This window comes from Miniopterus schreibersii (genome assembly GCF_964146895.1).
Source record: "Miniopterus schreibersii genome assembly, chromosome: 12".
NCBI classification, from domain to species: domain Eukaryota; kingdom Metazoa; phylum Chordata; class Mammalia; order Chiroptera; family Miniopteridae; genus Miniopterus; species Miniopterus schreibersii.
In genome coordinates this window covers 66,430,425-66,457,712 of record NC_138112.1, presented here as the reverse complement: position 1 = coordinate 66,457,712, position 27,288 = coordinate 66,430,425, and the positions used below count along the sequence as shown (strand labels likewise).

General features: G+C 43.3%; 1 protein-coding gene across 1 annotated transcript; it reads right to left on the bottom strand.

Annotated features, from left to right (window-relative positions):
• Positions 1 to 2,724: 2,724 nt before the first annotated feature.
• MS4A5 (membrane spanning 4-domains A5) lies at positions 2,725 to 8,698 on the bottom strand (the record flags this gene model as incomplete). The annotated part of the gene is made up of 5 exons (XM_081154904.1): positions 2,725 to 2,835; positions 4,096 to 4,248; positions 6,042 to 6,098; positions 8,155 to 8,283; positions 8,612 to 8,698. 5 exons carry the CDS (start codon positions 8,696 to 8,698, stop codon positions 2,725 to 2,727), a joined length of 537 nt encoding a protein of 178 aa, XP_081011030.1.
• Between the last annotated feature and the right edge of the window lie 18,590 nt (positions 8,699 to 27,288).

Below are 27,288 nucleotides of genomic sequence, written 5' to 3'. Positions count from 1 at the left end.
AAAATATTTTTTATCAGAACCTCACTCCCCTATCCCCTGCCAGCCTACATGCACCTACAGGCCAGCCTCCTTCCAGCTCATAGCAGAAACAAGCCTGATAGTTTCTTGGAGTATGCCAAGTGTTTTCTATGCCAAAAGAAGGCTGGGATGATGGGATTTGGAGTTGGGGATCTTTCTTCAAATCCTGGTTCTAAATACTCCGTCTGTGGTCTCAGAAAACCACAATGAGTTTCAGTTTTCATTACCATGACATAGGCCAGTCATACCTCTCAGGGGGCTGTCATGACTGTTAAATGAGATGACGGAGGTAAGAGCTCTAATGCTGAGCAGGTATTCCGTTGGTGGATGCAATATAATATAAGGCACCATCCTCAAAGTGTGGACTGGGAACCTTCTGGAGTCCTTGAGACCCTTGCAGAGTCTGTGAGTTCAAAACAATTTTCATAATAATACTAAGGCCTATTTACCCCTTTCCGTGAGTTTACAGTGGTATTCTCCATAGGCTACAGATGAGATGTCACAGTAGGTTGGGTACAAAAGAAGTTAAGAGGGTCCACTCATTTTCCATTAAGTGAGAGGGAAGCAGTGGTTCCCAAACTCTGCTCTGCATCAGAGTCACCTAGAGATCTTTGAAAAAGATTGGTGCCCGCTCCTACCACATTCTGATTTCATTGGTATAGGGTAGCATGTGGTGCGTTGTGATTTATAAAAGTTTCTCAGGTGATGTGAATGGAGAGTAAAGTTACATGGGGATTTGCTTTTCAATGGGTATCAAGTTTTTGTTATGAGGATGAGTTCTAGAGAGCTTCTGTACGACAGAGGACTTATAGTTAATAATACGGTCTTGTGCACTGTGAGATATGTTAACAGGATAGATTTCATGTTGTGTCCTTACCAAAAAAACAAAACCCAACAAAAGAACACAAGGAAATTTTTGGAGCTGATGGATGTGTTTAGTATCCTGGTTACCGTGCCATCGGAAGGATGCATACATTAAACGTGTGCAATTTTTTGTATACAAACTATAACTCAATAAAGCTAAAAAAACAAAGAAAAGAATGTTAAGTAATCTATAAAAAGAGATTTGCAAAATATGTATCAGTGCTACTCTCCACACTAATTGTTTTCAATTTTGGAAAATATAGTTATGTTAAGAAAAGGTTTATTTGTAGTACTACGTAATGAGTCTTCAATAATATGAGTAGAAAAGGGGTTCCAAGACCAAAAGTTTCAGAGATGTTGGTATAAGAGTTGAGACCTTGGGCCCTGGAGCCACACTGTCTGTTGATATCATGGCTCTGCCCTTGCAAGGTTCGTGACCTTGGGCATATTACTTACCTTCGCTGTGCTTCGGCTTCCTTGCCCATAAAATAAGTATCATAATAAAATTCGCCTCTTAGAATTTTTGTGAGATTAAATGAGTCATACACATTAAACACTTTTCACTGTGCCTGGAACACTGTAGTAGTTTTCACCAATACTTTCCCTCACTATTGTTACTATTGAGTTGTTACAGGTGCATAATATTGAACCTCTACACGATCAATGTAAAATTTGTGGGCCAAGCCATTCTTCTAACCAACTCATCTTGATAGGGGCACTTGTACTTTCCAAAGATTGAGCACCTGAATTAATCTGAAATATAATTATATTGCTTATAAAGTTGTAGAACACATATACTTAGGTGAGCAGGGACTTTTTTCCTTAGGCTTCTTTCTCCTGGGCCTTTTCGCCCTGCACTCCCCTTGATCCCGAACTGAAGCAATTAAGGAGGTGGCGCAGCTGTGGACAATGGGTTAAGATATCACCTTATGGAGACATCGCCAGGCCACCCAGATCGAAGGAGTGAAGATCTCACCTTATGGAGACATCCCCAGGCGACCAAGATCAAAAGAATGACCTCCAGGACTGCACGTAGCTGCATTCCGGTCCCAGCCCCCCCCACCCCCACCCCCCATCCCGTCTGCCCCATCCAGCCCTGTCCCTCAGGCCACTCCTGAGACAAGTTTGGGATGCTCGCGTGCCCCGTCTTCTTGGTCGGCAGCCTTCTCAATAAACGCCTTCTAGGATTCACCCCTGCCTCCTGAAATGGACACAGCGATATAGGATTCACCCCTGCCTCCTGAAATGGACACAGCGATATAGGATTCACCCCTGCCTCCTGAAATGGACACAGCGATATAGGATTCACCCCTGCCTCCTGAAATGGACACAGCGATATAGGATTCACCCCTGCCTCCTGAAATGGACACAGCGATATAGGATTCACCCCTGCCTCCTGAATTGGACACAGCGACAGGCCGCCCAAGCCCCACCAGGGTGTCCCGGTAACAATCTGTCTGTAGGACAGAGGAGCAGGAACCAGGAGGCCGAGCCTCTCAGAGAAACCAGCAGGAGCTGGGCCCTGCACGCTGGGCTTCGGTTCCTTTCTGTTTGTCGCAGTGGCGACACCACGCCGCAGTTCTCTAGGCCAGTGAACGCATGACTGACAGAGGAGGCGACACCAAGGCGACCATGTGATTCGGGCCTCGGAGGAGATGGCATTGCAGAGAGGCAGGATGTGTTTTGCGAGCCAAAATCTTCCCCAGTCCTGCTCCCCCGAGTCCCTCCCCTTTGCTTCAAAGAATCGCCAGCCTTAAAATCCTGTGCTCCTTTTGGCTTTTCCTCACAACCACAACTCGTCTCCCACGACATGATAACACTTCTTTATTCTCACAGTGCTTTTCAGCACCATTCCTCACAATCACAACAGTCAAAGGATTTACTACAAATTGAGAAAGACAGAGCAATGAGTAGTTGAATAATGCTGAAGGCTATCAACATAATCAAAATTCCCTGTAACAGAAGAAAAAGAAGAGTCATGGTGTTAGCACAGCAAAGGTTTTTCAGATGATAATTAAGTAGCAATACCCAGGTAAGAAAGCTCCTCCACATCTCAAGTGTGCCTCCCGCAGGCTCACAGGCCCTGGTTTCTCTCTGTCACTGCACTTAGCCTGGGCCCAGGTTCCACACGGGCGACGCTGGCGCAGGGCCTTGAGGCATGGGAAGCTCTGCTGCTCTTAGGCGCTCCACTGACAGGCTTCAGGCTAGGCTTTCCTCTAAGAATTGACCCGGGAGTTCCAGGTGACTTTGCAGCTCTTCGGGGGCATTTAAATGGCTTTAAACCCAATCTCAGAGAGAAGGAGGGCGGCGGGGGTGGAGGGGGAGAGATTTACCAAAGAATTTATGTGCTTTATGCACAGCCCAAGGACAGGGACAATGGTGTGGGGAGGGACTGGGGAGGGGGCGGAGTGGGCTGGGAGGGGGCAACGGGGAGAAAAAGAGGCCTCTGTAATATTTTGAGCAATAATTTAAAAAGGTGTTTCTTTTTTTTTTAGATGTAGCATTTTTCTTTGTTTTCAGAGGAGTGTCGATTCACATTTCGCATTTTACTGTTTCCAGAACTAATCTGTTTTCATCTCTCCTCCCTCGTTTTCTGTGGTCCTGCTGCATCAAATGCGCAGCATTCCTTTGAATCTGCCATATGAGATATTCTACTTCCAGTAGGACCCCCTTTTCCTTACGTGTTTCGTTTTCAGCTTTCTCAGTAATTTTTAATGGCTCTTATTGGCTATTTTTTCTCTGCACGTATATTCATATCTTTTACATGCCTTTACACTAATTTTAGTGGGATTTTCAAAGAGCAGAAATAAATGCCTGTTTTCAACCTCTCACGTTTTATCAGAAGTCCAGTCTACATGTTAAAACCCAAACCATAAAAACACTCCACCGCTCCACTCATGATTCTAAATGTACATGCAGGGCTATAACCACTACCATACTGCTATACCTGTTTTTTTCTTTTAGTATATCGCTTTTTTTTATATTATACACGTTTAGCTCCTCTACTCATCTGTGAATTCCTAAAGTTGGGGGTTATAATATATTTTTCCATTCTCCAATGCCTGGTATGATGCCTATTAGAGACTATGATTTCTGTACGCCTGTGAGTAAAAACTGCATTTGTCTGCAGCGTTATCTGGACGGTACTGATGAGGCGCTAACGCATCTTTGGCTCAAGCCCTTGGCTCCTCGCCCTGCGGGTGCGGCACTTACGATGAACAGGGTGTTCACAGCCTTGCACTCGCTCGCTTCTCCGGAGTAGCCACACAGGTAGTTTTGATCCAGAATAAAACCGAATACAAGGAGAAGGACCCCGGTCGTTGCTGCCAGGACGCTGAAGCAGTTCATGGTTTGGCTCATCCTCACCTGCGGGAGAGCAAAGGGGTAAGGCAATGACCAGGCCCCGAGTCTACAGACAGGGTGGGTGTGGGGGGGCCCAGGGAGCGGGTGTCAGCCGCAGCCCACCACGCCGCCGGGGCATCGTCCATGCGGCCCTTTACCTCTCTGGAGGCCAGGCCTTCGGCTACAGAAAGAGGGGGTCCAGTGAGCTTTTAATAACCCTTCCAGCCCGGCCGGGCGTGGCTCAGCGGTTGAGCATCGACCTAGGATCCAGGCGATCGGGGTTCGATTCCCGGTCAGGGCACATGCCCGGGTTGCGGGCTCAATCAATGACTCTCTCATCATTGATGTTTCTCTCTCTCTCTCTCCCTCTCCCTTCCTCTCTCTGAAATCAATAAAGATATATTTAAAAATAAAATAAATAACCCTTCCATCTCCCATAATCTGGGCCTAATTTTTTTTTAATATGTCTTTACTGATTTCAGAGAGAGGGAGGGAGAGGGGGAGAGAGAAACATCAATGATGAGGGTCATTGATCCGCTGCCTCCTGCACGCCCCCGACTGGGGACAGAGCCCGAAACTCGGGCCTGTGCCCTGACTGGGAATCGAACCCCGATCGCCTGGATCCTAGGTCGATGTTCAACAGCTGAGCCACGCCCGGCCCGGCTGGGCAACCTGTGCCTAATTTAAATCCCATTTAAGCTGATTTTGAGTCTTTGCCTAAGAAATACAATGTCTGGGCATTTTCACAGAGAGTTTCTATTAATTGCTCTCTTCCCTGTAGACGGGCGATGCTTTCTTGTTTTTGCTCATCTCATAATTTTTGGGTTGTAAACGGATTGGTCGGGGGCTGGGTGAGAAGGGTGAAGGGATTCAGCAAAGAAATAAAAGAAAGACTCAGGGACACAGGTAACAGTGTGGTGACTGCCAGAGGGAAGGGGGGTGGGAAGCAGGAGAGGGCGAAGTGGGGATAAATGGTGAGGGAAGGAGACTTGACTTGGGGTGCTAAACATGCAGTACAATATACAGAGGAGGTGTTCTGGAATTGTACACCCGACCCCTGTACAATTTTATTAACCAACGTCACTCCAATAAACTCAATAAAAAATAATAGAAAACAAATAAAGAAATAAATCCCATTCAATTGGTGGGAGGGGCACACATTGGACAATAAAGGTTCTTAGGGGCCCACATTGCATATTGCTGCTCTGGTCAAAGTCATGACCTAATTACATTTTTGTTTCATGACTCTGTTTAACTAAAATAATATATATAATTGGCTTATTAATATCCCATAGCTTTGCTTCTTTGAGAAAAGTAAAAATATTCTACTTAGAGTTTATCTGGAAGTTAAAGTTGTGCATTCAGTAACACTATTTTTCAGATTCTGCTCATGAAGTTTAATCAGGTCATCTACATAGTGTGCCTGTCATGTGTGTGTCAAGCAACTGCATGTGTGTGTCAAAGCACCTGGCATGCAGTAGGCACCAGAAATCCTTGCAGAAAGAGTGAGGGCGTTACTGGAATAATGAGACGCACTCTGCCATGTGGCTGAGGAACTTGCACAAGTCATTTGTTCTAGGTCTCACTGTCTTTACATATAAAATCAGAACTAAACTGGATGACCTAGGAAACTCACTTTTGGCACTAATGTTTTATAATTCTATGAAAAAAAGGAAGCAAATAACATCGATCGGTATGGGTAATTGAGAGTTTGTGGGATTATAATGGCTTAATGATATTCCAAATTTGCTTTCAAGGCTCGAATGAATTAATTCAAAGTTATAAATACATTGTCAACAAAGGTGAATGTAACTCACCAGAGTTTTTGTGCCTTTTCTTTCCAGTGCAATTAGGCAGGCTCCAGAATAAATGAACTGTTAGGAAAAAATACATTTCTTAGTGATGGGTGTAAAGAGTGCTCGCAGAATAGACTTCTACGTACCCATTTCACAGACCCTCCTTCGTACTTCACACATCCTCAGGGGAGCGAGAGGGCGAGAGGCCTCGAATGGGTTGTCCACACGTGAGTAGTGGACAAAATACTGAACTCGAAATTTCCGTTAGCCTCAACTATTTATTTGAACGTAAGGATTTTTTATTTTTTTTTACCTTTCCTGGGCTTTAGTTTTCTCATTCATCTTTTTATAGCTATTGCTGACTCAGCTTTGACATCATGACATCCTGGTGTCAAATCAACTTACAACCAACAAGGTCAGATTTCGTCATTCTTATAAGAAGCATCCTTCCTACCCATTTGCAACCCAATGTGTTCTCTTGGACAGGAACACAGGCAGAGCTGCAGATAATATGCAGAGAATTCTGTAAAAATCCCCGGAATTTTCACGGGGATGAGCCGTACTGGCAGCATTGCTGTCTAGGAGAAACTTCAAATCTGATCACGGTACATCCATTTCTAAACTTCTAGCCCATTGCCTGGTTTCCTTCAGCCTCGCCCCTCCACCCTTACTCCCTGCCTTGAGCTCTTACAGTTCTCAGGATGCAAAGTGCTCCTCACACCTTAAGCTTTTCTCTCGTGTTTGTCCCTTGACTTATAGCGAGATATCCTGCCCCTTACACCCAACCGCCCCCCACTCCCTCCCTCTGTGTGTGTCTTCATCTGATCAACATTCTTTAAAACTCAGTCAAGCTGGAAAGGCTCTGGGCAACCTCCCCTCTGTTTTGTAGGTGCCTTTCCTAAAGAGGCAGCTTGTGAGTCCTTTGTCACCGTGCATAGTAATTTTTTCGTGTGTTACTATTTTTGTTTGGTTGGGTTTTGTTTCTCCCAATTTTATTGAGATATAATTGACATACATCACTGTATAAGTTCAGGGTGTATAGCATAATGATTTGACTTACATATATCAAAATGATCACCACAATAACTTTAGTTAGCATCCATCATCTCGTACAGATACAAAACAAAAGAAAGGAAATGTGTGTTTTTTTTCCTTTTGATAAGAACTCTTAGGATCTACTCTCTTAAATTTTTCATATATAACATACAGAAGTGTTAACTATAGTCACATTCACCCCTTCATGCCTTTTGACACCACCCCCCTCCCTGCTACTAATAACCTCAAATATGATCTTTTTTCCCTTTGTGTGTTTTTTAAATTAAATTTGGGGAATGACATTGGTTAATAAAATTATACAGATTTCAATTCTATGACACATCATCTGTATATTGCATTGTGTGCCTACCACCCAAATTCAAATCTTCCATCACCATATATCTGACCCTTACTCCCTCCCAACCCCCTTTGATTCCACATATAAGTGAACTACTACAGAATTTGTCTTTCTCTCTCTGACTTATTTCATTTAGCATGATGCTCTCAAGTTGTCACAAGTGGCAGAATATCCTTATTTTTTATGACAGAATATTCCATTGTGTGTGGGTGTAAACTTCTTTATCCATTTGTCTGTAGATGAACACTTAGCTTTTTTTCATGCCTTGGGTGTTGTAAATAATGTTGTTCTGAACATGGGGGTGTAGATATCTCTTTGACATAGTGTTTTCATTTCCTTTGGATATATTCCCAGAAGTGAAATTGCTGGATCCTATGATAGATGTAGTTTGAATTTTTGGAGGCATCTCCATACTGTTTTCCATAATCAGGGCCCATGTATTAAGCTTTGGATCCTGATTGCCACCTTCTATGTATCTGGCTTAGATGGTAAGTCATTTTGAATGAATGAATGGACAAACAACCTCAAGACCCAAAGAAATATTCCCAAAGGAACTTCAAGACCAATGACGGAATATCAGTAACTCTGATGAGTTCGTGGGGAAATAATTTCAACAAGATTGATTTTTATTTTGACCTTTCGAAGCCTATCATGCAGCTGAATGCAGCTCACTTTGTAACTAAGAATTCTCTAACATCCTGGTTGGCATGGCTTCATATTGAACTGATGGACTCTACTCACCAAAACGGAGCTCCAGAACGGGTATCCTGTAACAAATATAAAGGGGAACCTTGGGTATGGTTTTTCAAAGGTGAAAAAGAAAATGACTCCAAGGGAAAAGTTCATCAGTCCAAGCAGGATCTGGATAGTCTACAAATAGAGGAAAGAGACACGGTGAGAAAAAAGCAAAACGGCGGGCCCCCCTTCCGAAGAGGTCGGAGATCCCCTCTTGGTAAAGGGTTCTGCAGTTATCATCTCGTAAATAAGGGAAGGACAGTGGAAGCCCCTTTATGATGCACCCAGGAATTTTCAGATCCCTCTACCTGGTGTTTGGTAATAAGCAACATACTCTAAATCAATGCTCCTGAGAATGTGGCCCGTGGGTTGGCAGCCTCGTGGCCACCTGAGAATTGGGGATGCAAGTTATCAGGCCCGATCCTGCGCCTACTGGGCGGAATCCGCAGGTTAGAAACCAAACCAGAGCCACGCGGCCCAGCCGTCCCGCTCCTGGCAAGTCCCCAGAGGAAACGCAGTCGCCGTCCCAAAGGAAAACCTGCGCCGTCATGTTCACGGCAGCACTGGTCACAGTGGGTGAGACATGGGAACAGCCCAGGTGTCCCCTGAGACGAATGGATCCAGGACATGAAATACTATTCAGCACAAACTAGAAGAAAATCCCGCCGTCTGCGACAGCGCGGGGGACCTTGCAGGCATCGTGCAGAGTGAAGTAAGTTAGAGAAAGGCAAGCATTGTCCCATTGTCTTTATATGTGGGAGCTGAAAGCCCTGAATGCATAGAAACGGGGGGAGAGTGGTGGCTGTCAGGGCCTGAGGGTTGGAGAGAATGGGGAGGCGTTGATCCAGGGGTGCAAACTCCCAGTCGTAAGTTCCAGGATCTAAGGTACAACATGGTGACTGCAGCTAACGACACCGTGGTATGCACTTGAGAGTTGCTGTGAGAGCTGAGTTTTCTAGCTCTCACTGTAACAACAGCAGCATGGCAATTACATGAAGTGAAGGTGTGATAACTAGCCTTATTGTGGCAAACATTTTGCATTATATGTGTGTGTGTGTGTGTGTGTGTGTCAAATCATCACATTATACGCCTTAAATTTACACAATGTCATATGTCAGATACATCTTAATAAAGCTGGCGCTGAATTCTAGGCCTCCATGCCAGCCTGGCCTCAAGTAAAAGCGGACTGTCAAGAACCCTCCTTTGGATGACCAGTCCTGAGCCCGTAGAGGTATTATCACATCCCGGGGGGCACAGCACTCCCCATCTTTTCTGTTTTTTGTCCCTGCGTCACTTGTGCAGGGGTCTGACGAATGCTGGGGAGCCTGATGGGAATGCCATGAAGAATGGAAGGGGTACAGGGTAATAGCCCGTGGCCTCAGCTCTCTCATTCCCGCCCACCTTCTCCATTTACTCCCATTGCAACTGTTACGTTTAAGTAGTTGAGTTGTAAACAATATTTTCCTCAACTTCAGACCCACATTTTTAGCTCTTGTCAAACATCCCCACTCGAATGCTCCATGGTTAACACCACCTCCTGTTCAATATGTCCAAAGCCAAGTTCACTCTTTAAGGAGATGGAGCCTTTCTCTATAGCTCTCCTCTTTCATTTCTGAGCCCTCCCTAAAACTGCCTTTACGGGTTCCTTCAGGACAATCTCAGCTGCTTCTAGCATGCACCTCAAAACTCTTCCAGCCTCTACCCATTGCCCAGTTCCAAAGCTGCTTCCACATTTTAAAATATTTATTATAGCAGCATCCCACCTCTTGGAACCAATTTCTGTCTTAGTCAGCTTGGGCTGCTATAACAAAGCGTCATATGTTGGGTGGTTTATAAACAACAGAGATTTATTTCTCACAGTCCTGAAGGCTGAAAGGCTGAGATCAGGGTGCCAAAATGATCAGATTCTGTTGAAGACCCCCTTCTGGCTTGTAGACTGTAGTCTTCTCTGCTGTATCTTCACAAAGAAACCTAGCTAGCTCTCTGACCCTTTCTTATAAGGGCATCAATGCCATTCATGAAGGCTCCACATTAATGAACTAATTATCCCCCAAAGTCCCCACCTCCAGATAGCATCACATTTGGATCATGGTTTCAAATACGAGTTTCAGGGAACACATATATTAGGTTTCTAACACACCTATAGTAACGTTTACATTGGGGCAAATCTTACTTACCCCAAAGATTTTAATTTTTGTAGTAAATAATTTTGAAAAGGGCATGGTAGGCCCATAGGCTGTGGCTGCATTTTTCGTTGACCGAAAGTCGGGAGCAGTGACCTCTGGAGGAAATATCATAAACACGGGATTGCGTACAGTTTTTGAACCCATGATGGTGGAGTTGATATTTTGAAGTGTAAAATTATTTAGTTGGTACTTCAGTCTAGATAGACCATGCTCTTATCGTGTCCCAAGGTTGTCTGGGGCACTCGCATTGTTGTGTTTTGTCTTGGAATTCTAGAACCATAGAGTCACAGAGTCATGGAATCTCAGGACTGGTCAAGATCTCAAGAAGGTGAGTGAGGAAAAGGCCCAGGACTAGGGGTCAGAGGACCTGACCCCTAGTCCTGGTTCAGTCAGGAACTCACTGTGACCTTGGGAAAGTCGCATCCCCTCTCTTGGTCTTGGTTTCAGCTTCCATATATATACACATTGATCAGGTTGGACTAGAGATGTATAAAAATATTTCAGATCTCAAGTAAAAGAGTATTATGAGCATTTATTTTAGTTCTCTATCTTAAGTCAGGTAAAGGCCAAAACCCCTAAGCCATAAATTAATTAATTAGCCATTGCTTGAGGTAGACATAGTGTCTATGTAGCCTGTCATGTATGTGTGTGTGTGTGTGTGTGTGTGTGTGTGTTGCCATCTGGTCGTCTTAGCTTTAGCTGTGAACAAATGACCACAAACATAGTGGCTTCAAACTACCACCATTTGCTTTTGCTCACAATTCTGTGGCTCCTATGTGTGGTTCAACTGTTCCTGTCCAGCTCAGCTCTTCTCTGCCAGGTTTTCTCATGCGTCGGTGGCCAGCTGGGGATCGAGCCCCGACCCGGGCATGTGCCCTGACCGGGAATCGAACCGCAATCTCCTAGATCCTAGGTCAACGCTCAACCGCTGAGCCACGCCAGCCGGGCTTGCCTAGTGGTCTTAATCTCTTGGTTTCCTGCTTCTGTTGAGTTCTTAGTTTTCCCTGTATATCTGGCCTTCTATGTACAGGGCTCCTTCAGGGCTCACAGCTTCTAAGTTGTCAGGTCATTTACGTGGCAGTTGAGCTAGGAATTCGAACCCCTGAGCTCAGCATTTTCTCTCCACACCTAGTCCAGTGACAATAGGAGTGACCTGCCAATCTCATAATATTAGTTTTCAAAAAATGTTCAAAAGCATCACATACAGTTACCTAACTCCTTGCTTCTCATAAGTGGTTGATAGGATTATTCAATATCTGTATCTCTATTGCCAGATCATGCCATGGACTATTAGTGTTCCCTTTACTATGAGAAATAGAGTCATTAGCATCTTCAAGTCTAATGAGATTACAGAGCCAATTCCAGAAACCTCAGCACCAATTCAGAAAACTCATCCTTAAAATTCTGTTCCTCTAGGTACCACTTTCCATAAAATCTAAGTTAGGGTTCTCCAGAGAAGCAGACCAGTAAGACACACACACACATACACACATGCAGGGTGTCCCCAAAAATGTATACACACTTTGAATAATTATTCATTCCAATGGGTTAAATATGAAAAGAAAGAAACATTAATTGAGCTATCAGCTGTTAAAGTATGTATACATTTTTTGGGACACCCTGTATATTTTGTATGACTAGTTAATTTTTTAAACCATGTGAATATATAACTATGATTACTAAAACCTTAAAACCTGTCTACAGTTGATCTTTGGACCACAGGGGCACAGGGGTGCCAATCTTCACACAGTCAAAAATCCATGTATAACTTTGATTCCCCCAAAACTGTAGTTATCCCTCAGTATCCATGGGGGGTTGGTTCCAGACACCCCCCACACACACACACACACACTCACAGATACCAAAATCCTCGGTCAGCTAATATCCCTGATATAAAACAGCATAGAACAATGCATACAGTTGGCCCTCTGCATTGCAGATTCCCAACTATGAATGGAAAATACTGTTTTTGATCTGTGGTTAGTTGAATCCAGAGATGTGACACCTGGGGATCCAGAAGGATGACTGTATATTTATTGGGGGGGGAAAATCTATATGTAAGTGGACCTATGCAGTTGAAAGCCATGTCATTCAAGGATCAACTGTACTTTTTGGCTTCATGTGTGACAAGGCAAGTTACTATATTAAAAGGAAAACATGCATCAAAATACATTGAATCACTTTCCCTCCTCCCTTTATCACTCCTCACGGGTGTGGTAGGAAGAACTGTGGCCCCGAGGAAATTCCACACTTCATTCTCGGGACTGCGACTATGACATCACACCCATGGGTATGTCCCCTTAAATGGCAAAAGGAACTTTGCAGAGAAAGTTAGTAAGTTTACTTTAAAATAGGGAGATTATCCTGGATTATTTGAATGGGCTCAATAGAATCACCGGACACCTTAAAGGTAGAAGTTTGAGGACTTGACAAACCCTTGCTGGGTTGAAGATGGAGGGGACCACATGAGAAGAAATGCAGGTGGCTTCTAGGAGCGGAGAGTGCCACTCCCGTTCCCCAAGCTGGCAAAGGGCAAGGAAACCTACAGCTGCAAGAAGCTGAATTCTTCCAACAATGAATGAGCTTGGAAGAGGGCTCAGGCCTCAGAGCCCCAGGCCTGGCCAGCACCATGATTTTAGTTGAGTGAGACTCTGCAAATCGTCTAACCAGATTGTCCCGTGCTTCTCACCTACAGAAACGGAAATAATTTGTGTTGTTTCAAGCACCTGCATTTCTTGGTAATTATCAATAGATAATACAAGGGGATAAAGGTAAGGCTCTACCATTTTGAACAAGATTTGAAGTTCTTTGCCTTAGATACTATTATTCAGAGCAGGGTAACTTCTGTGACAGACAATTCCATGTTTTCCTTGGCCTGGTATCAGAGGTCACAATCCAACTGGATTTAACCTCTGCAGTTATTTATGGGCCAGGTTTGATTCTCTACAGATCTGAGCTGCTCTGGGTCCTGAATTCTCTGCATCTGTCCAGTGCACGAGAGAAGAGAGATTTTGAGAACAATGCAGAGGCATCAAGTTCACAGGACACACAGTCAACGTGAACTGGGACGAGTTTCTCAATGGGAAATGGTATAGACTTGTCAGTGATGACAGGAATCCTCTCTCCAATGACTTGGCACTATTTAGGACCCCAGAACCCTAATGCATGTGTGCATCCATGTGCATGTGTGTGCATGTTAGATAGGCATGGGGCTGAATGAGCAGGAATGCCTATGTGGGTTGGATTATCAAACTATTTGATTTAAAAATTGCAAATATATATTTCCTGAACACCTGAGTGGGTGGACTGAAAGTTAAAGCCATTATACAAACACCATGCAAACATGTACTAATCTAGCGGAAGCAAAATGGGGAATTACTGGTATTATTCAGAGTAAGTGGAATACAAAGTGGCAATCATTTAGGAACTGGAGGCCAACCCAAGTAGGGCCCTTGAAAGGTCAAACAGCCTTGGGAAGCTCAAGAGGCTAATCTTTACTCCAGAAGCAAAGACAGGGAACTTATAGCCAGTCTCTCTAGCTCTATGCCTCAGTATTCTGCTGCACAGAACTTCACTCATCTCTAGGTGGAGGGTTCAGGCTCCCATTTATGCTTTTAAAGCCGATTTATTGAATGCCTGCCAGAAGCAAGCCTTTGTGTGGAATTCTGTAGAAGACAGATATGACACAGTCTGGGCTTATTCACAAGAAGATAAGAGAACTACAAAAGTGTATATGATTTTCAAAAAGAAGAAAGCTGATGAGAGGTCCCTCTGGAAATACTTATCTTAGACTTTTTGAAATGGAGAGAAAAACACAGAAGCCAACCAGGGTGATGAAGATTGCAGAAAGAAGGGGTGGTTAGCAACTCCAAGTGTATCAAAGTGATCGAGGACAAAGAGGACTGGAGAATGTAATTAAGCTTGGAGGGTGGCTTAATCAGGGTAACTGATGGCTCACACTGAGGATGAAATGATATGTCATAAGGGTTGAGAAGTTAGAAGCAGTGAGTGGAAGGGAGCTAGCGTAATTCAGTGTATTACGGTCTTTCATACTTTCTTTGATGATACCTGCATTCTCCAACCTTCTCTGCCGCCTACTTCCCCAGCTCTAGGTGTGTTTTATTGTCCTATTCTGTCCTCATTGCCACATTGCCACATTAATAATTGATCAAACTTATAGTATATATCCTCAACATAGACTTGGGAAGTGGGGAATTAAGTTGGGTGATTGGAAATAGCAAAACAGAGGAATGGTGGGATTGGTTTTTATTCTTTACCAACTCTTTTGATTCTTGGGCCCTTAGAGAACCTGCATAGACTTCCTCCTGGTTGATGTACTAAGCCCCTATAATACACAGAGGAGGGGGCGAGAAATACCAGCACCACAGAAAAGGAAGTCCTCTAAATATTAAGTTGTAAAATGAATTGCTGATCATAAATTGAAACACTAACACTGATGACAAAGAACTTGAAGGTGAATTGTTCTTTTACCCCCAGAAAGTTCTGAAACAGTTTTAATATTTGTTGTCATTTTATTTTACTTAAGAACAAATCCTTTGAGTGTCCTGCATGCCCTTCATTTTCTGGTAAGTTGGCAAGAACACTTGGGAAGATAAGTTGGAGGCAACCATATTGTTTTCCCCCAATTTGGTTCCATAACTGGGAGCAGTGTGGTATTTGGGCAGATTCTGCAAGTTAGTCAGAGTCCTCAGATTGCTGTTGATCCTTTGGGTAGCATGAGGTTAAAGCTGGATCTTCTTTGTATGAAGTTGAGCTCATTGAAGTGTTTTGTTGCACATCTTGTTCTGAGCCTACATTGTACAAATAAGTGGAAGATTCGTCTTGTACAGAGCTTTGGCAAGAGGAATGATGGAATTCTGGCTTCATGTCTTCTGATTGCTGGTCACTTGGTTTTGGGCACAGACTTTTTATGTCCGTCAGTTTCATGTCTTTTGTTTGTATAGTGTTTATTTCCATATCGTCTTTTTGGATACCAGTGGATTGAAGGTCTTGTTGGTTCTTATCTTGACACTGACTCTCTTGTAATTGCTGATGAAGGAAATGTTCGGGTGTGGCATGCAAAGTTTGGGCTTCTTTGTATAGAATTTTCTGCTTTAGGAATTGTTTTTCTAATAGTTCTTGGGTTTGCCAGGCTTGGGATTCCAAATTTAGAGAACGTTGCATTTCATATTTGCGTTCTTCTGCTTTACCACCTTTGTTTCTCCATTCTTGAGTTTCCCAGTCATGGGATTGTTGGCCTAAAGGTTGCCAGTCTTGGTATTTCTGGATTTTGGATTGCAGATGTTCACCTAGCTGCTTTGGGGATTTCCCCTCTTTGCCCTGCTGGTCTTCACCTTGCCAATTTTGCGATTGTTGCTTTAGGTATTGCTTTCCTTGGGTCAGCTGGTGTTCAGCTTGCTGATCTGAGAATTGCATAATTCGGACTTGCTTAACTATGGGGGGATTCTTTGGGGATATCCAGTTTTTGATTTGCTCATCTAAGGATTTCTTCCTGGGTAATTCCTGGTCTTGGACTGGCAAGTCTAGGGATTGCTTTACTGAAGATTGCCAGCCTTTGCTATGGTGCTCGAAGGAATGCTGCTTCACAGCTTTCTTCATTTGGTGTTTCCCTTTCGAGTTCCAATCTTGGGTCAGTAACTTGACTTCTGATTGAATGTCTTGATATGACACATGTGTAAATTGCTGGTCTTGCTGTTGGGTGTTTTGTAGTTGATTACCCAGGGATTGCTGTTCTAGGTGTACATTATGGGTCTGCAAAGTATGGGATGTTTGGGTTTCCAATTGCATGGTTTCAGATATCAGGTAATTAGACTGTGTGATATGAGATGTTGGTGCTTGAAATAGCATGGCTTGTGATGGAAGAACTTGTACTTGGGAAAGCATATCTTGGGAGGGTGTGTCTTTGGATTGTGTGTTTTGGGATGGTGTGTCTTCGGATGGCATATCTTTAGATATCTGGTCATGAGACTGTGTGATATGGGATGTTGGGGCTTGAATTAGTATGGCTTGTGATGACAGAACTTGTGTTTGAGAAAGCATATCTTGGGAAGGCATTTCTTTGGATTGCGTGTCTTGGGATCGTGTGTTTTGGGGTAGTGTGCCTTGGGATTGTGTGTCTTGGGATTGTGTGTTTTGGGATAGTATGCTTTGGGATTGTGTGTCTTGGGATCGTGTATTTTGGGATAGTGTGCCTTGGGATGGCATATCTTCGGATGTGAGGTCATGAGACTGTGTAGCATGGGATGTTGAGGTTTCAGATAGCAGGGATTTTACTAGCAGAGCTTGAGATGACAAGTCATGTGGTGGTAATGCTTCAAGATTTTTTACATAACGGGGTGGCAAAACTTTGAGTGGCATGGCTTTAGCCTGCGGTGATTGCATTTGCATTTCTGGGAGTTGTTTGATAGCAAGTTGTAGCTCTTCATCACTTATTTGTTCAGTGTGTGTGGTTTTTTCTGAGGGCCTTTTCTCTAATATGACAGACAAAGATTTCTCACTATCTTTCTCATAATGTTTTAACAGAGGAGGGGTATATTTCTGCTGTTCATATGTCCCACACAAAGATGTGTGATTATTACTGCTTCTCTTGTCTGAATGATAGATGGTTATAGGATTTTTTGATACTTTTAATCTGAAGAAACTATAGCCTCCAAAGAAAACAGGTTGTACGTTGGTCGTTAGGCCATCACTGGAAGGCTCTTCTTGAATGTCAAACTGTATTACAGCATTTTCTTCTGTTATAGATAATTCATTCCTTTGAGTAACATCCAATGGCAAGAAAAACACAATCTATAAAACCAAGGGGTAGGGAAACATTAATATAATAATCGTCTTTGGTGGTTCTTTCCTTCTTGTATTCCCAAGTCATTTTCATCTCTGTGTTAAGACAGTAGGTAGGAGATAACAACTACAGGAGGAGTAAGAAAACCAATGCTACTGCCCTTTGCCATCAACTCATTGGTTTTATTTTGGACAAGTCATCACCTTCTATTATCTCAAATATTGAATGGGGAAATTTTATTAAGATAGTCTGAAAGTCTTCCCATAGTTAACATTATAAAGCTTCTAAGACATTTAAAATTATCCAGTCAATATTCATATACTCAGTTTTATTTATTTATTGATCACCTACTAGATGAACTAGATGCTGCAGGTCAAAGATAATTAGAAGTGGGTTTTGCCTATAAGGTGCTCACAACTATAGGTAAACCAAGGTATAAGTAGATAACAATGTAGTTTAGCAAATGCTATTACGTAAGTAGCCACTAAGTGCTTTATGAGACTGTAGACGACAACCTAATTCTGAGAGAGCCAGGAAATGTTTCATGGAAGAGGTGGTATTTGGTCTATATCTTGATGAGTAGGAATTCCTCAGGCAAACAAGTAACATGAAGTGAGATAGGAGTCAAAATCCAGGTCAAGGACACAGTGGATACAAAAAGATAAGGCTGTGAGGTAGCACAGTGTGAGGGCAGGCGATAAGCAGTTAGATATTTTTAGATGGTATGCTATGTGCTATTTCTCTTCTCTGCTTTCTCTCTGGTGAGGGAATGGCCTCACACACCCTTATGACCCAAGTATAAGCTCCTCATGCGACAGTCACATGGTTCCCATTAAGTCTGGTCTTTCATATATTTTGGCAGGGAGATAAGGGGATATGTCAAAACGATGAAGGACAGCAGATAGAGCAAGAAAAGGAAGTATAGTTGGCTCAAAGGGTGGAATGGGCCTTTAGTTTTAAGCTTGTACTTCCCTGACCTTCCTAATGTGAAAAGTTTTAGTTCAGCATCTGAGAACATTACTCTGCCCACTGACAGGCCAGACGTCACCTTGGAATGTCCTGATGGGAACCGTTCTTAGAACACTGAACACACCTCATTTGACTTGGACCAGCACTTGCTTCTGAAGGAGGCTACAGTCACAGAGATGCTGAGCTCCACTATGCTGAGGATCAGTAAGATGGATAGAATTCCCTGCAAAAAAATATGAGGATAAATAAATGGCATTTGGGATGAAAGCTATTCTATTTTAAAGATCTAAGCCAAGCTTTACTTGGTCTTACACTGTATGACCAAGTAAAGCAAAACCCATACTTTAGATGCATCTGTAGCCATCAGTGATTGAACAGTTTTCATCTTATGTCTTCCTGATAAGCAGGGGGAACCATCTCCAAACCCCATATGGGCCAGGCAACCATCTTAAATGAGTGAAACAGTTAGGAGGGGAGATGGTAGAGAGTAAAGGGATTTCTAGGGTTCATCCATTACAATAGTTACCATGTGGGAATATTGGCCCCGTGATGCCTGGAGGAAATAATGAAAGAAAACTTCACTACACTGGCGAGGGAGAAAGTCACACAAGTTCAGGAAGCACAGAGGGTTCCAAACAAGAGGGACCCAAAGAGACCCCTCCAAGACACATCATAATTAAAATGGCAAATGTTAAGGACAGAGAGAGAATATGAAGGGCTGCAAGAGAGAGACAAGCAGTGGCCCACAAAGGAACCCCCATAAGGCTGACAGCAGATTTCTCAACAGAAACTCTTCAGGCCAGAAGGGATTGGTGTGAAGTTCTCAAAGTAATGAAAGCAAAAACCTGCAACCAAGACTGCTTTACCCAGCAAGGCTATCATTTAAAATTGAAGATGAAATAAAGAGCTTCCCAGACAAAAGGAGGCTAAAGGAGTTAAGTACCACCAAACCAGCATTGCAAGAAATGCTGAAAGGACTGCTTTAAGAACAAGAAATATTGAGAGGCAGGTACATGGGGAAGGGGGGAAATGGCATTAAATAAGCACGTATCAATAGTAACCTTAAATGCATTGTGAACATAGCTCAGATAAGATTATACAGAACAAGACCACTTACATTGAAAAGGATTCTACCTACAACACATATTCCTTCTAGGGAAGGCATCTTGCAGTAATGGTGCTGGTACTGAAAGCTGATAATGGTGAGAGTGATCCCAGCCACCGCAGCCAAGGAACTGATCACATTCATGGCCATGACGCCTTGCCCCTGGGAAAGTTTTTTTAAAACAATAAAATAATTTAAAAATCAAACCAAAAATACCTTGTAAGAAATTCTTAGAAATTTTAAATTCTTAAAATTACTGAAATTTTAAGGCACACCAACAATTTATCTTTCCAGATACCCCTCCAGGATGAATTGCTCCACCAGATCAGCGTGCTTGAAAGGCTTGGTAAGTTAAATCCTGATTCATCAAATTCAGAAGATAAACCTCTTTAATATGAGCCAGGAAGCCAAGAAAAAGAACGGGTACAGTAGGGGTGCTCTATGGTTAATACTCAAGAAAATGTCACTTTATCCTGATGCACCACCTTTCACAATCGATAAGCAACATAGGCTGTTAAAAATTATCTTGGCCCGGCTGCTGTGGCTCAGTGGTTGAGCATCGACCCATGAACCAAGAGGTCACTGGTGTGATTCCCGGTCAGGGCACATGCCCAAGCTGCAGGCCCGATCCCCAGTAGGGAGCGTGTAGGAGGCAGCCGATCGATGAGGTTTCTCTCTCATCGATGTTTCTATCTCTCCATCCCTCTCTAAAAACTGATAAAACCATATCTTTTTTAAAAAAATTACCTTGGCCTTGTAATCAGACCTGATTTTGAGTCTTAGTGAACTGGGACCTCATACAAGATAGCTAATCCCTTGGAATCTCAATTTCTACCTTTAAAAATGAGAGTGATGTCACCTAATTTTAGGGCAGTGCCCACTTATTCACCTATTTTAACGAATGTTTAGTGTGCACTGGCTATGTGTCAGACACTAAGTTAAGCCCCTGGGATAAGAGATAAACAGGGTAGCCGAGGTCCTGCCGTCATGTGGTTTAATCCATTCCCCAGGGCGATTCAAACAATCCCTGGTGTCTGCCCACTAGATGACAGCAGTACCCCTCTACCCAGCTGTGATAACCAAAAATGTTTGCAGACATTGTGAAACACTGGGGGGGCGGTTAGGGGGTAAAAGTGGGGGAGGGGCCCCACATCGCTCTCAATTAGGAACCACTGAGTTAGAGCAGTGATTTCCGACCTTTTTCCATCTCATCACACACATAAACTAATTACTGAAATTTTAAGGCACACCAACATTTTTTGCTGATTTGACAAAAAAAAAATAGGTATAATTTTGACTCATTCACAGTTTCACACTGGATGGCTATTGTTGCATTGGCTATTGTCATTTTTTTGTGTGTGTGGTTTTTTTTTTTTGACAATCTAAGGGAAAAGAGGTCAGTGCCCCTGACTAAATAGTCAGGTATCCCTTCATTTAAAAATTCTTGCCCTACACAAGCCAAGGACACGAACAATGGTGGGGAGAGGGACTGGGGAGGGGGAAGGAACGGGGTGGAATGGGTCATTGGGGAGAAAAAGGGACATCTGTAATATTTTAAACAATAAATAAATAAATAAATAAATAAAAAATTCTTGCCCTGGCTGGCTTGGCTCAGTGGTTAGAGCTCCTGCCCATGGGCTGAAGGGTCCCTGGTTCGATTCCAGCCAAGGGCACGTCCCTCAGTTGCAGGCTCGATCCCAGGTCCTGGTTGGGGTGCATGTGGGAGGCAACCAACCCATGCGTCTCTCTCACATCCATGTTTCTCTCTCTCTGTCCCTCCCTTCCACTGTCTCTGAAAGGCAATGGAAAAATATCCTCAGGTGAGAACAAAAATAAACAAACAAATAACTATTCTTGTGCACACAGGTTGAAAATCGCTATTAGAGGAATGTAGGAGGGTTTCTAATAAGCATCTCTTTCAGTTTTGTTGACCAGGGAAACTGGAACCGGTGAAAGAATGTAGGGCTAGTGGCAACACTGACGAACAGGAATGACATGAATGCGAATCTGATGTATAAGGGTTTTCCTGGGAGATCTTAGATTACTAAAGGCTTTACACACAAAGATGAGATAAAGCAAGTAGAAGATTTTAAATTACAAAGAAGTCATGAAAATTACTTACCAGAAAATTTCTCTTCCTGTTGAGTCCTGTGAGATATCCTGTAATAATGAACTTTTCAGAAGAAAAGAGACAAAAGTTAACAGGTGATGGGCTTGACCACCTTACAATATAATTTACTTTGGAAGTTATATTGTAATCTATGCGTCTGTGACTCTCCCAGACTTCCTAGTCTTTCCACCTGAACATCAGAGGACGGTAGCAGGGACGTAAGATACTGTGCGGGCTGTGCTCAGCACTAAACTTCTTTGCCAGGGTCAACTGGGAGAGGCAGGCCCCTCTTTAAGGTCCAAAGGATCCCACTCAGATGTTTGGCCCAGCTGGGCTCCAAAACAAAAGATGATCCTGGACTCGGGGTCTGGAAAAGGGAAGGGTGAGCTGTGTCTGCTCTGAGCAGATGGAAGGAGACTTCCTCAGGGTGGAGCTCTCCAAAGGCTGATGTGGGAGCTGGAATCTAGTGTAATGATCTCAGCCACTCCTTTTTCGGAAATTGAATAAAGATTTTATTATACCACACACATAACAAGCAACTGGTACAGAAAAGCTGTTTTCAGTTATTCTGTTGAGAATTTCTTTCCATGATTTCTCCCATTAAAGTATAGTTTTCAAAACAGCCGCCATGACAAAGGAAGCATCTAATTAGTTTATATTCTTCTGATCCAAGAATGCTGAACATTTACTGTCCATCTGTCCTTATATCAGCCATGTAATGAACACAGTGTATATTAGCTATCTTTGAACTCGAAGAACTGTTGAAGTCTCTTCTGATGTTCTGCAGATGCTTGAACAGAATTCAGATGTTGACCAAATGTAGTAGTTATTCAACAGATGGTAGTTTTTAGTGATGCCCTAAATGCAAATCTTAATGTTTCACAAGAAGCATCCACAAGGGTTCCTGAAATCCGAGGTGGTTTACTGGAACCACGAAGAAGCTTGAAGTACTTGTCAGCTGCCCCTTGCATCAACAAAGTATTGAGAATTGCTGGTAGTGTAGTCTGGACAACTGCAAATCTATCTTCTGTAAATGCTGCTGCTACTGAGACAGAGCTTCCAACAGCCTGAATGGAGGCCTCTGGGTGCCTACTGAAAAAATACAGGATCAGCACCCATTTTGACAAGAAATTCTTAATCCGTTCGCATTTATTCTGAGTCCATGAATAAATCACACTGGGCTCTCATTGTCTTGCCCTCAGCACTAACAGCGCATGGAAGGTTAGAAAATTCATTCATTTTCTGATCAGAAGCAGAAGTCCATAATCTTGGCCCTTTTCTTATTAACTGAGAACTTTGAGGTGACCCATAGCAGGTATTTACATAAAAATCTCAGCCATCCTACTCATTCAATGGGCATCCAAGGGGACTTGTAACATCAGGAGTAGATAATTTTGAGGAAGACAGTGGTGTCTTAACGAATGGTGACACTGAAGGACAAGGCACTTGGCTAGATTTTGGGGTCTGAGAAGTAGTTTCTTCTGGAGAATTCAATTTCTTAGGTTCCTCTGGGTATGATGAAGACATTACTCTTCCATTCGTAGCAGCGGCTTCTTGGCAGAGAACCAGTTTCTGAGTCATATCATATAAAAGATTCCAACACTCCCTTGAAGTGGCTGTCAGATTGTGCGGATGTCCTCCTGGTTGGCTAAGACTAAAACCTTCTTGTCTTCATGAAGGAGACTATTGAGAAAGCAGCACCAGGCCCTGCAAGGCCACATCCTCTATGATGAGGGGAGAACTGCTGTTTAAAACTCCCTATTACATGACAAACCATCTAATTCTAAGAGCAATTCACTACTTCTCTCAGAGAAGGCCTGTTTACCAGAACTTTCAGCAGCTAGGACACTACTGAAGATATACTTTATGCTCAGTAAATATCTTCTCAATGAAGGGTGGTGTCTTAACAAGCAGTATGCCAGGACCTCATTAAAATTCATGCCTTCAGATCACACAAAGTCACACTGGGAAAATTTGGCTGTGAAATGGGCAAGTGAGAAGTGGGTCTGTTTGATTTTTCTACAGTGCGACACCTGTAGTTTGAAGATCACATTCAGGATTATGTATATTTGGAAATGAAAACCCTACGAATTGTCTTCGAAACACAGATGGTAGAAAAGGCATGGAATATTTATGTTCATCTAGAGGGAGCAGGGATTTTAATAGAGACAAAAGTCTTATTTATTTTTCATTCCATCCATTTGTTCATTGAATGATCCATTCATTCACACCTACTGTGCATTAAGCAGGAGTCTAGGTCCTGAGGCTGTACCAGCCACTGAGGCAATATTCTTGCCCTCTTGGGAGTATATGTTCCAGTGGTGGAAGCTCTAATGAGTCTGCCCTTGAATATTGGAGCACAAGGACAGGAGCCAAGGCCGTGGGCATTGGACAGAAATAGCACTGTACTGAGAATTTTAGTTCTGGCTCCAAAATTAACTAGATAAGTAACACATGTAAGATTGTCTTTCAGGATAACAAGGGGGTTGAACCATAATCATCATCTTAAAATTCTCCTTAAGCTGTGGGAGTCTGTGATTCCATGAGTGCTAGCTAGATATGTTTAAATTATCGATTCCTCTCAAACTCAGTGTCCTTATTTGCAAAGGGAAAAGCAGGATCTTTACTCATCTAATCTCCCAGATTGGTAGAAAGGAGCCAATGCCTTACTATACACACAAGGGTTTTGGAAACCTTTAAACACTGCACTCCTGAGAGTAGTTATTACTATGATGATGGCAGTGCAGTGACTAAACGGGGTCATTTCTCTTACCATGGAAGGGCCTGGTCTCCTTGGGGACCAGGTTCATGGGATTCATTATCCCAGGACTTGAGGCAGTTCAAACCAGTCTTTATAGTAATTTTTCTAAAGCTCCTGACAGTACTCACAATAAGTGCTCCCCAGAATGGGTATCCTGTGAAGAAAACGAGTGGAAATCTTTGGGAGAAAGTGAAGTAATTAAATGCAAATATAGCTCCAATGCCCGCAATGATCAAGGCAAGCAGGATCTGGATAGCCTGTGAAGAGAGAAACGGGTACCTGAGGTCACAAGTGCCCCAGCATCTTTGCACTGGCGCTCCCAGGCCCCTTGAGCTTCCCTCTAAGTCCCTTAACACCTTCCTCTTTCCACTGACCAACCGCTCAAAGGTTTCCAGGAGGCCAATATGTCTCTCTCCCCATCACACTCATCTGGGCCCTTCAGGGTCAAATGCTTTACTCTCATCCATCACAACTTGCTATATCCCCTGGTAATACCAATTTATCCTGTATCAGAAAAATTTGAGTATTTGCCTGACTTGACCTGTAGATTGCGAACTTCCCGAGGACAGAGGCTACAAGCTCTTCTTTACATTTTTCCTTCTGTAGCACCAGCAGCCCGTGATTACCCTCCCTCCCCAGCACACACACATTTTCCACATTCGCTGCCTGCTTTGGGGATTGTAGCTCAGCCCAGTTCTCTAAAAGCTTACGAAGTTCGCTGACGCGGGGCAGAGAGGCTGGGGTATGGTTATGTCTCACCCCTTAGTGCGACGGCCCGACTGGAACTGAGAGTAACCTAGTGGGCTATCGGTCTGCAGGGAGGGGAACTCCTCGGGGGTCTTGCGGGGCCAGCGGCTCTTCTCAGAGCAGAGCTGCTCCTCCAGCATTCTGGCCTTTGTCCCCAGGGCACACCTCTGTGTTGCCTTGCCACAGGTAGTGACTTCACTCTTGTCCTAAGGAGGCTGTGCATACACCTCCCTTCTAGGTACATTGATGACTGAAACTGTTCATATGTGTACGTCTACTTTGTTGATGACCATGGAGCATTGGACATGGTTTTTGAAGAACTCTTAGTGCCTGTAACAGCACAAAGGGGAAGTTTCAACTCTCCTCTAATGGGTTTTGCTCCAAGCTCAGAGGTGCCACCACAGCCTGAAGTTGCCTCCTCAATAAAATATTTGGAAAAATTACACTGGTTTCCTGCATCCCCTCCGTTATGATTCAAAGACCAATACTAACTCCTTATGAAACAGTCCTAGGATCTCCTCAGGGTAAAGGGGAGTTAGTAATTATAATGAAATATTCTATTTCTCAGAGTTAAATAAGCCCTCAGGAACATTTCCAAGACATGAGGCAAACTGTGTGTGTTTCTAAACAGAACTTTTATTTCTCTTGCCTATCAAAACTCTAGGGAAATGGTATTATTGGCTACACATTGGCTCTTGTACTGATGATCCAATTATTTGTACATGCAAATGATTTAAAAGTACTTATGATTCATCAAGAAGGATATGTTGTGGTTGAAAGGTGAGGGGGGAAAGAGGGAGTCCACTCCCTTCCTGAAAAACACCTCTGCAGACATACATGGAAAAATAGCATCTTTTTTCCCTTCCAAGAAGACCCACGGATGGGAGACGACTTACCCCCAAGACTCTTGGCTCTCCCTTGAGGAAATCCAGCAGAGAGCTGTGAGGCACGTAGGGAAAAGCAGTCAATACCGTTTCATTTGGTTGCACGGTGATAACACGGGTCGGTCTTTTGACCTCTAATGGTGGATCCATGATTCAATGGCAAGACTCTAGTAGAAGAGTGAGTGAGTGAACATGGCAGGCACGGTCATGGCCTTCCCTTGGTCACACGTGGAGTCCTTAGCAATGAGCCATAGTGATTTCTCCACTCAGTACTAGAACCACAGAATCATAGTCATTGAGTCACAGAGGCTTAGAATTCCAGGGCACATCCATCCCCTGCCTTCCTGGTGAAGAATTCAGTCACTCACAAGACGTGCTTCCTTGTCAGTTGATTTAGAGACAGACAGTAAACACCAAATAAATGGACGGTATATGTATAAACAAATTCCAGCATCTCCGTTCATGAGATATAAAGGAACTATGTTCATGAGACATAAAGTGCTCTAGGCACTGTAGGAGGGGCTTGGTTTTAACATGTATTAAACTGTTTTGAACAATTCAGGGCTGAAACTGAGGTGCAGAGAGGTCCGGGTGCCCAGGGTCAATGCTACGGGACAGGGGAAGGAGTTGAACTCCGCTCCTCTATCTTGGCATCTGTGCTGTTTCTACTCGAGCTTCCACCCTCTTTCAGAAGCAGGATCCCACCTGCAGCTCATGAATTGTCTCTTATATTATTTACCCAGATTCCTTTGTAGTATAAAAACCAGTCATTAAGAAGGTATAGGCCCCGATGTAGCTCCCGCTTTAATAGAGCACATTTTAGCTTTCAGAAAGACCAGTAAAACTAATTCTGCTAGAGGCCTTCCTGCTTTAAATTATACAAATGCAATTAAATCAATATACAGGGTCCTTTTGGAATTTTGCTTTCCACATTAATCCTTTATATTCTTATATTCGCTGTGATTTTAACTAGTGATCCATAAAGACAAATGATTTCAGAAAACCAAAAATAATGTACAAATACTATCTTGAGATTTTCCTAGTTCGTGGCAACCACACATAGCAAGGTCTCTGGGCCTCAGCACTGCTGGCATTTAGGGCCCGATAATTCCTTGCTGTGGGAAGTTCTGTGCATTGTAGGATATTTGGCAGCATCTCTGGCCTCCACGCATCAGATGCTAGTAGCACGTCCCCAATTGTGACAACCAAAACTGTCTCCAGATATGGCCAAAGTAGCTCTCTGAGGGAAACACATCATTCCAGGTTGAGAACCACTGGTGTATAGAAATAATCGCACACTGTGCTTTCTGCTTATTTTATATATATATATAATTCCTCATTGTTTTTTACATCCAAACATCAGAGAAGGGATGTATTTCTCAACACAACATTTTTCTGCCGATGTTTATTCAGGTAAATTTTAATGTATGTGCCTAACGTGCAATGCAACATTTTAAACAAAACCAAGTGTGAGGCAAGTGTGTATTTAAATTCTAAGTGAGCTGATAGGCCCTCGGAATCACGTGGTGTTTTGAAAAGCCCGCTGTGCAGCGCAAGGGAAGAGCAGGCCAGATGG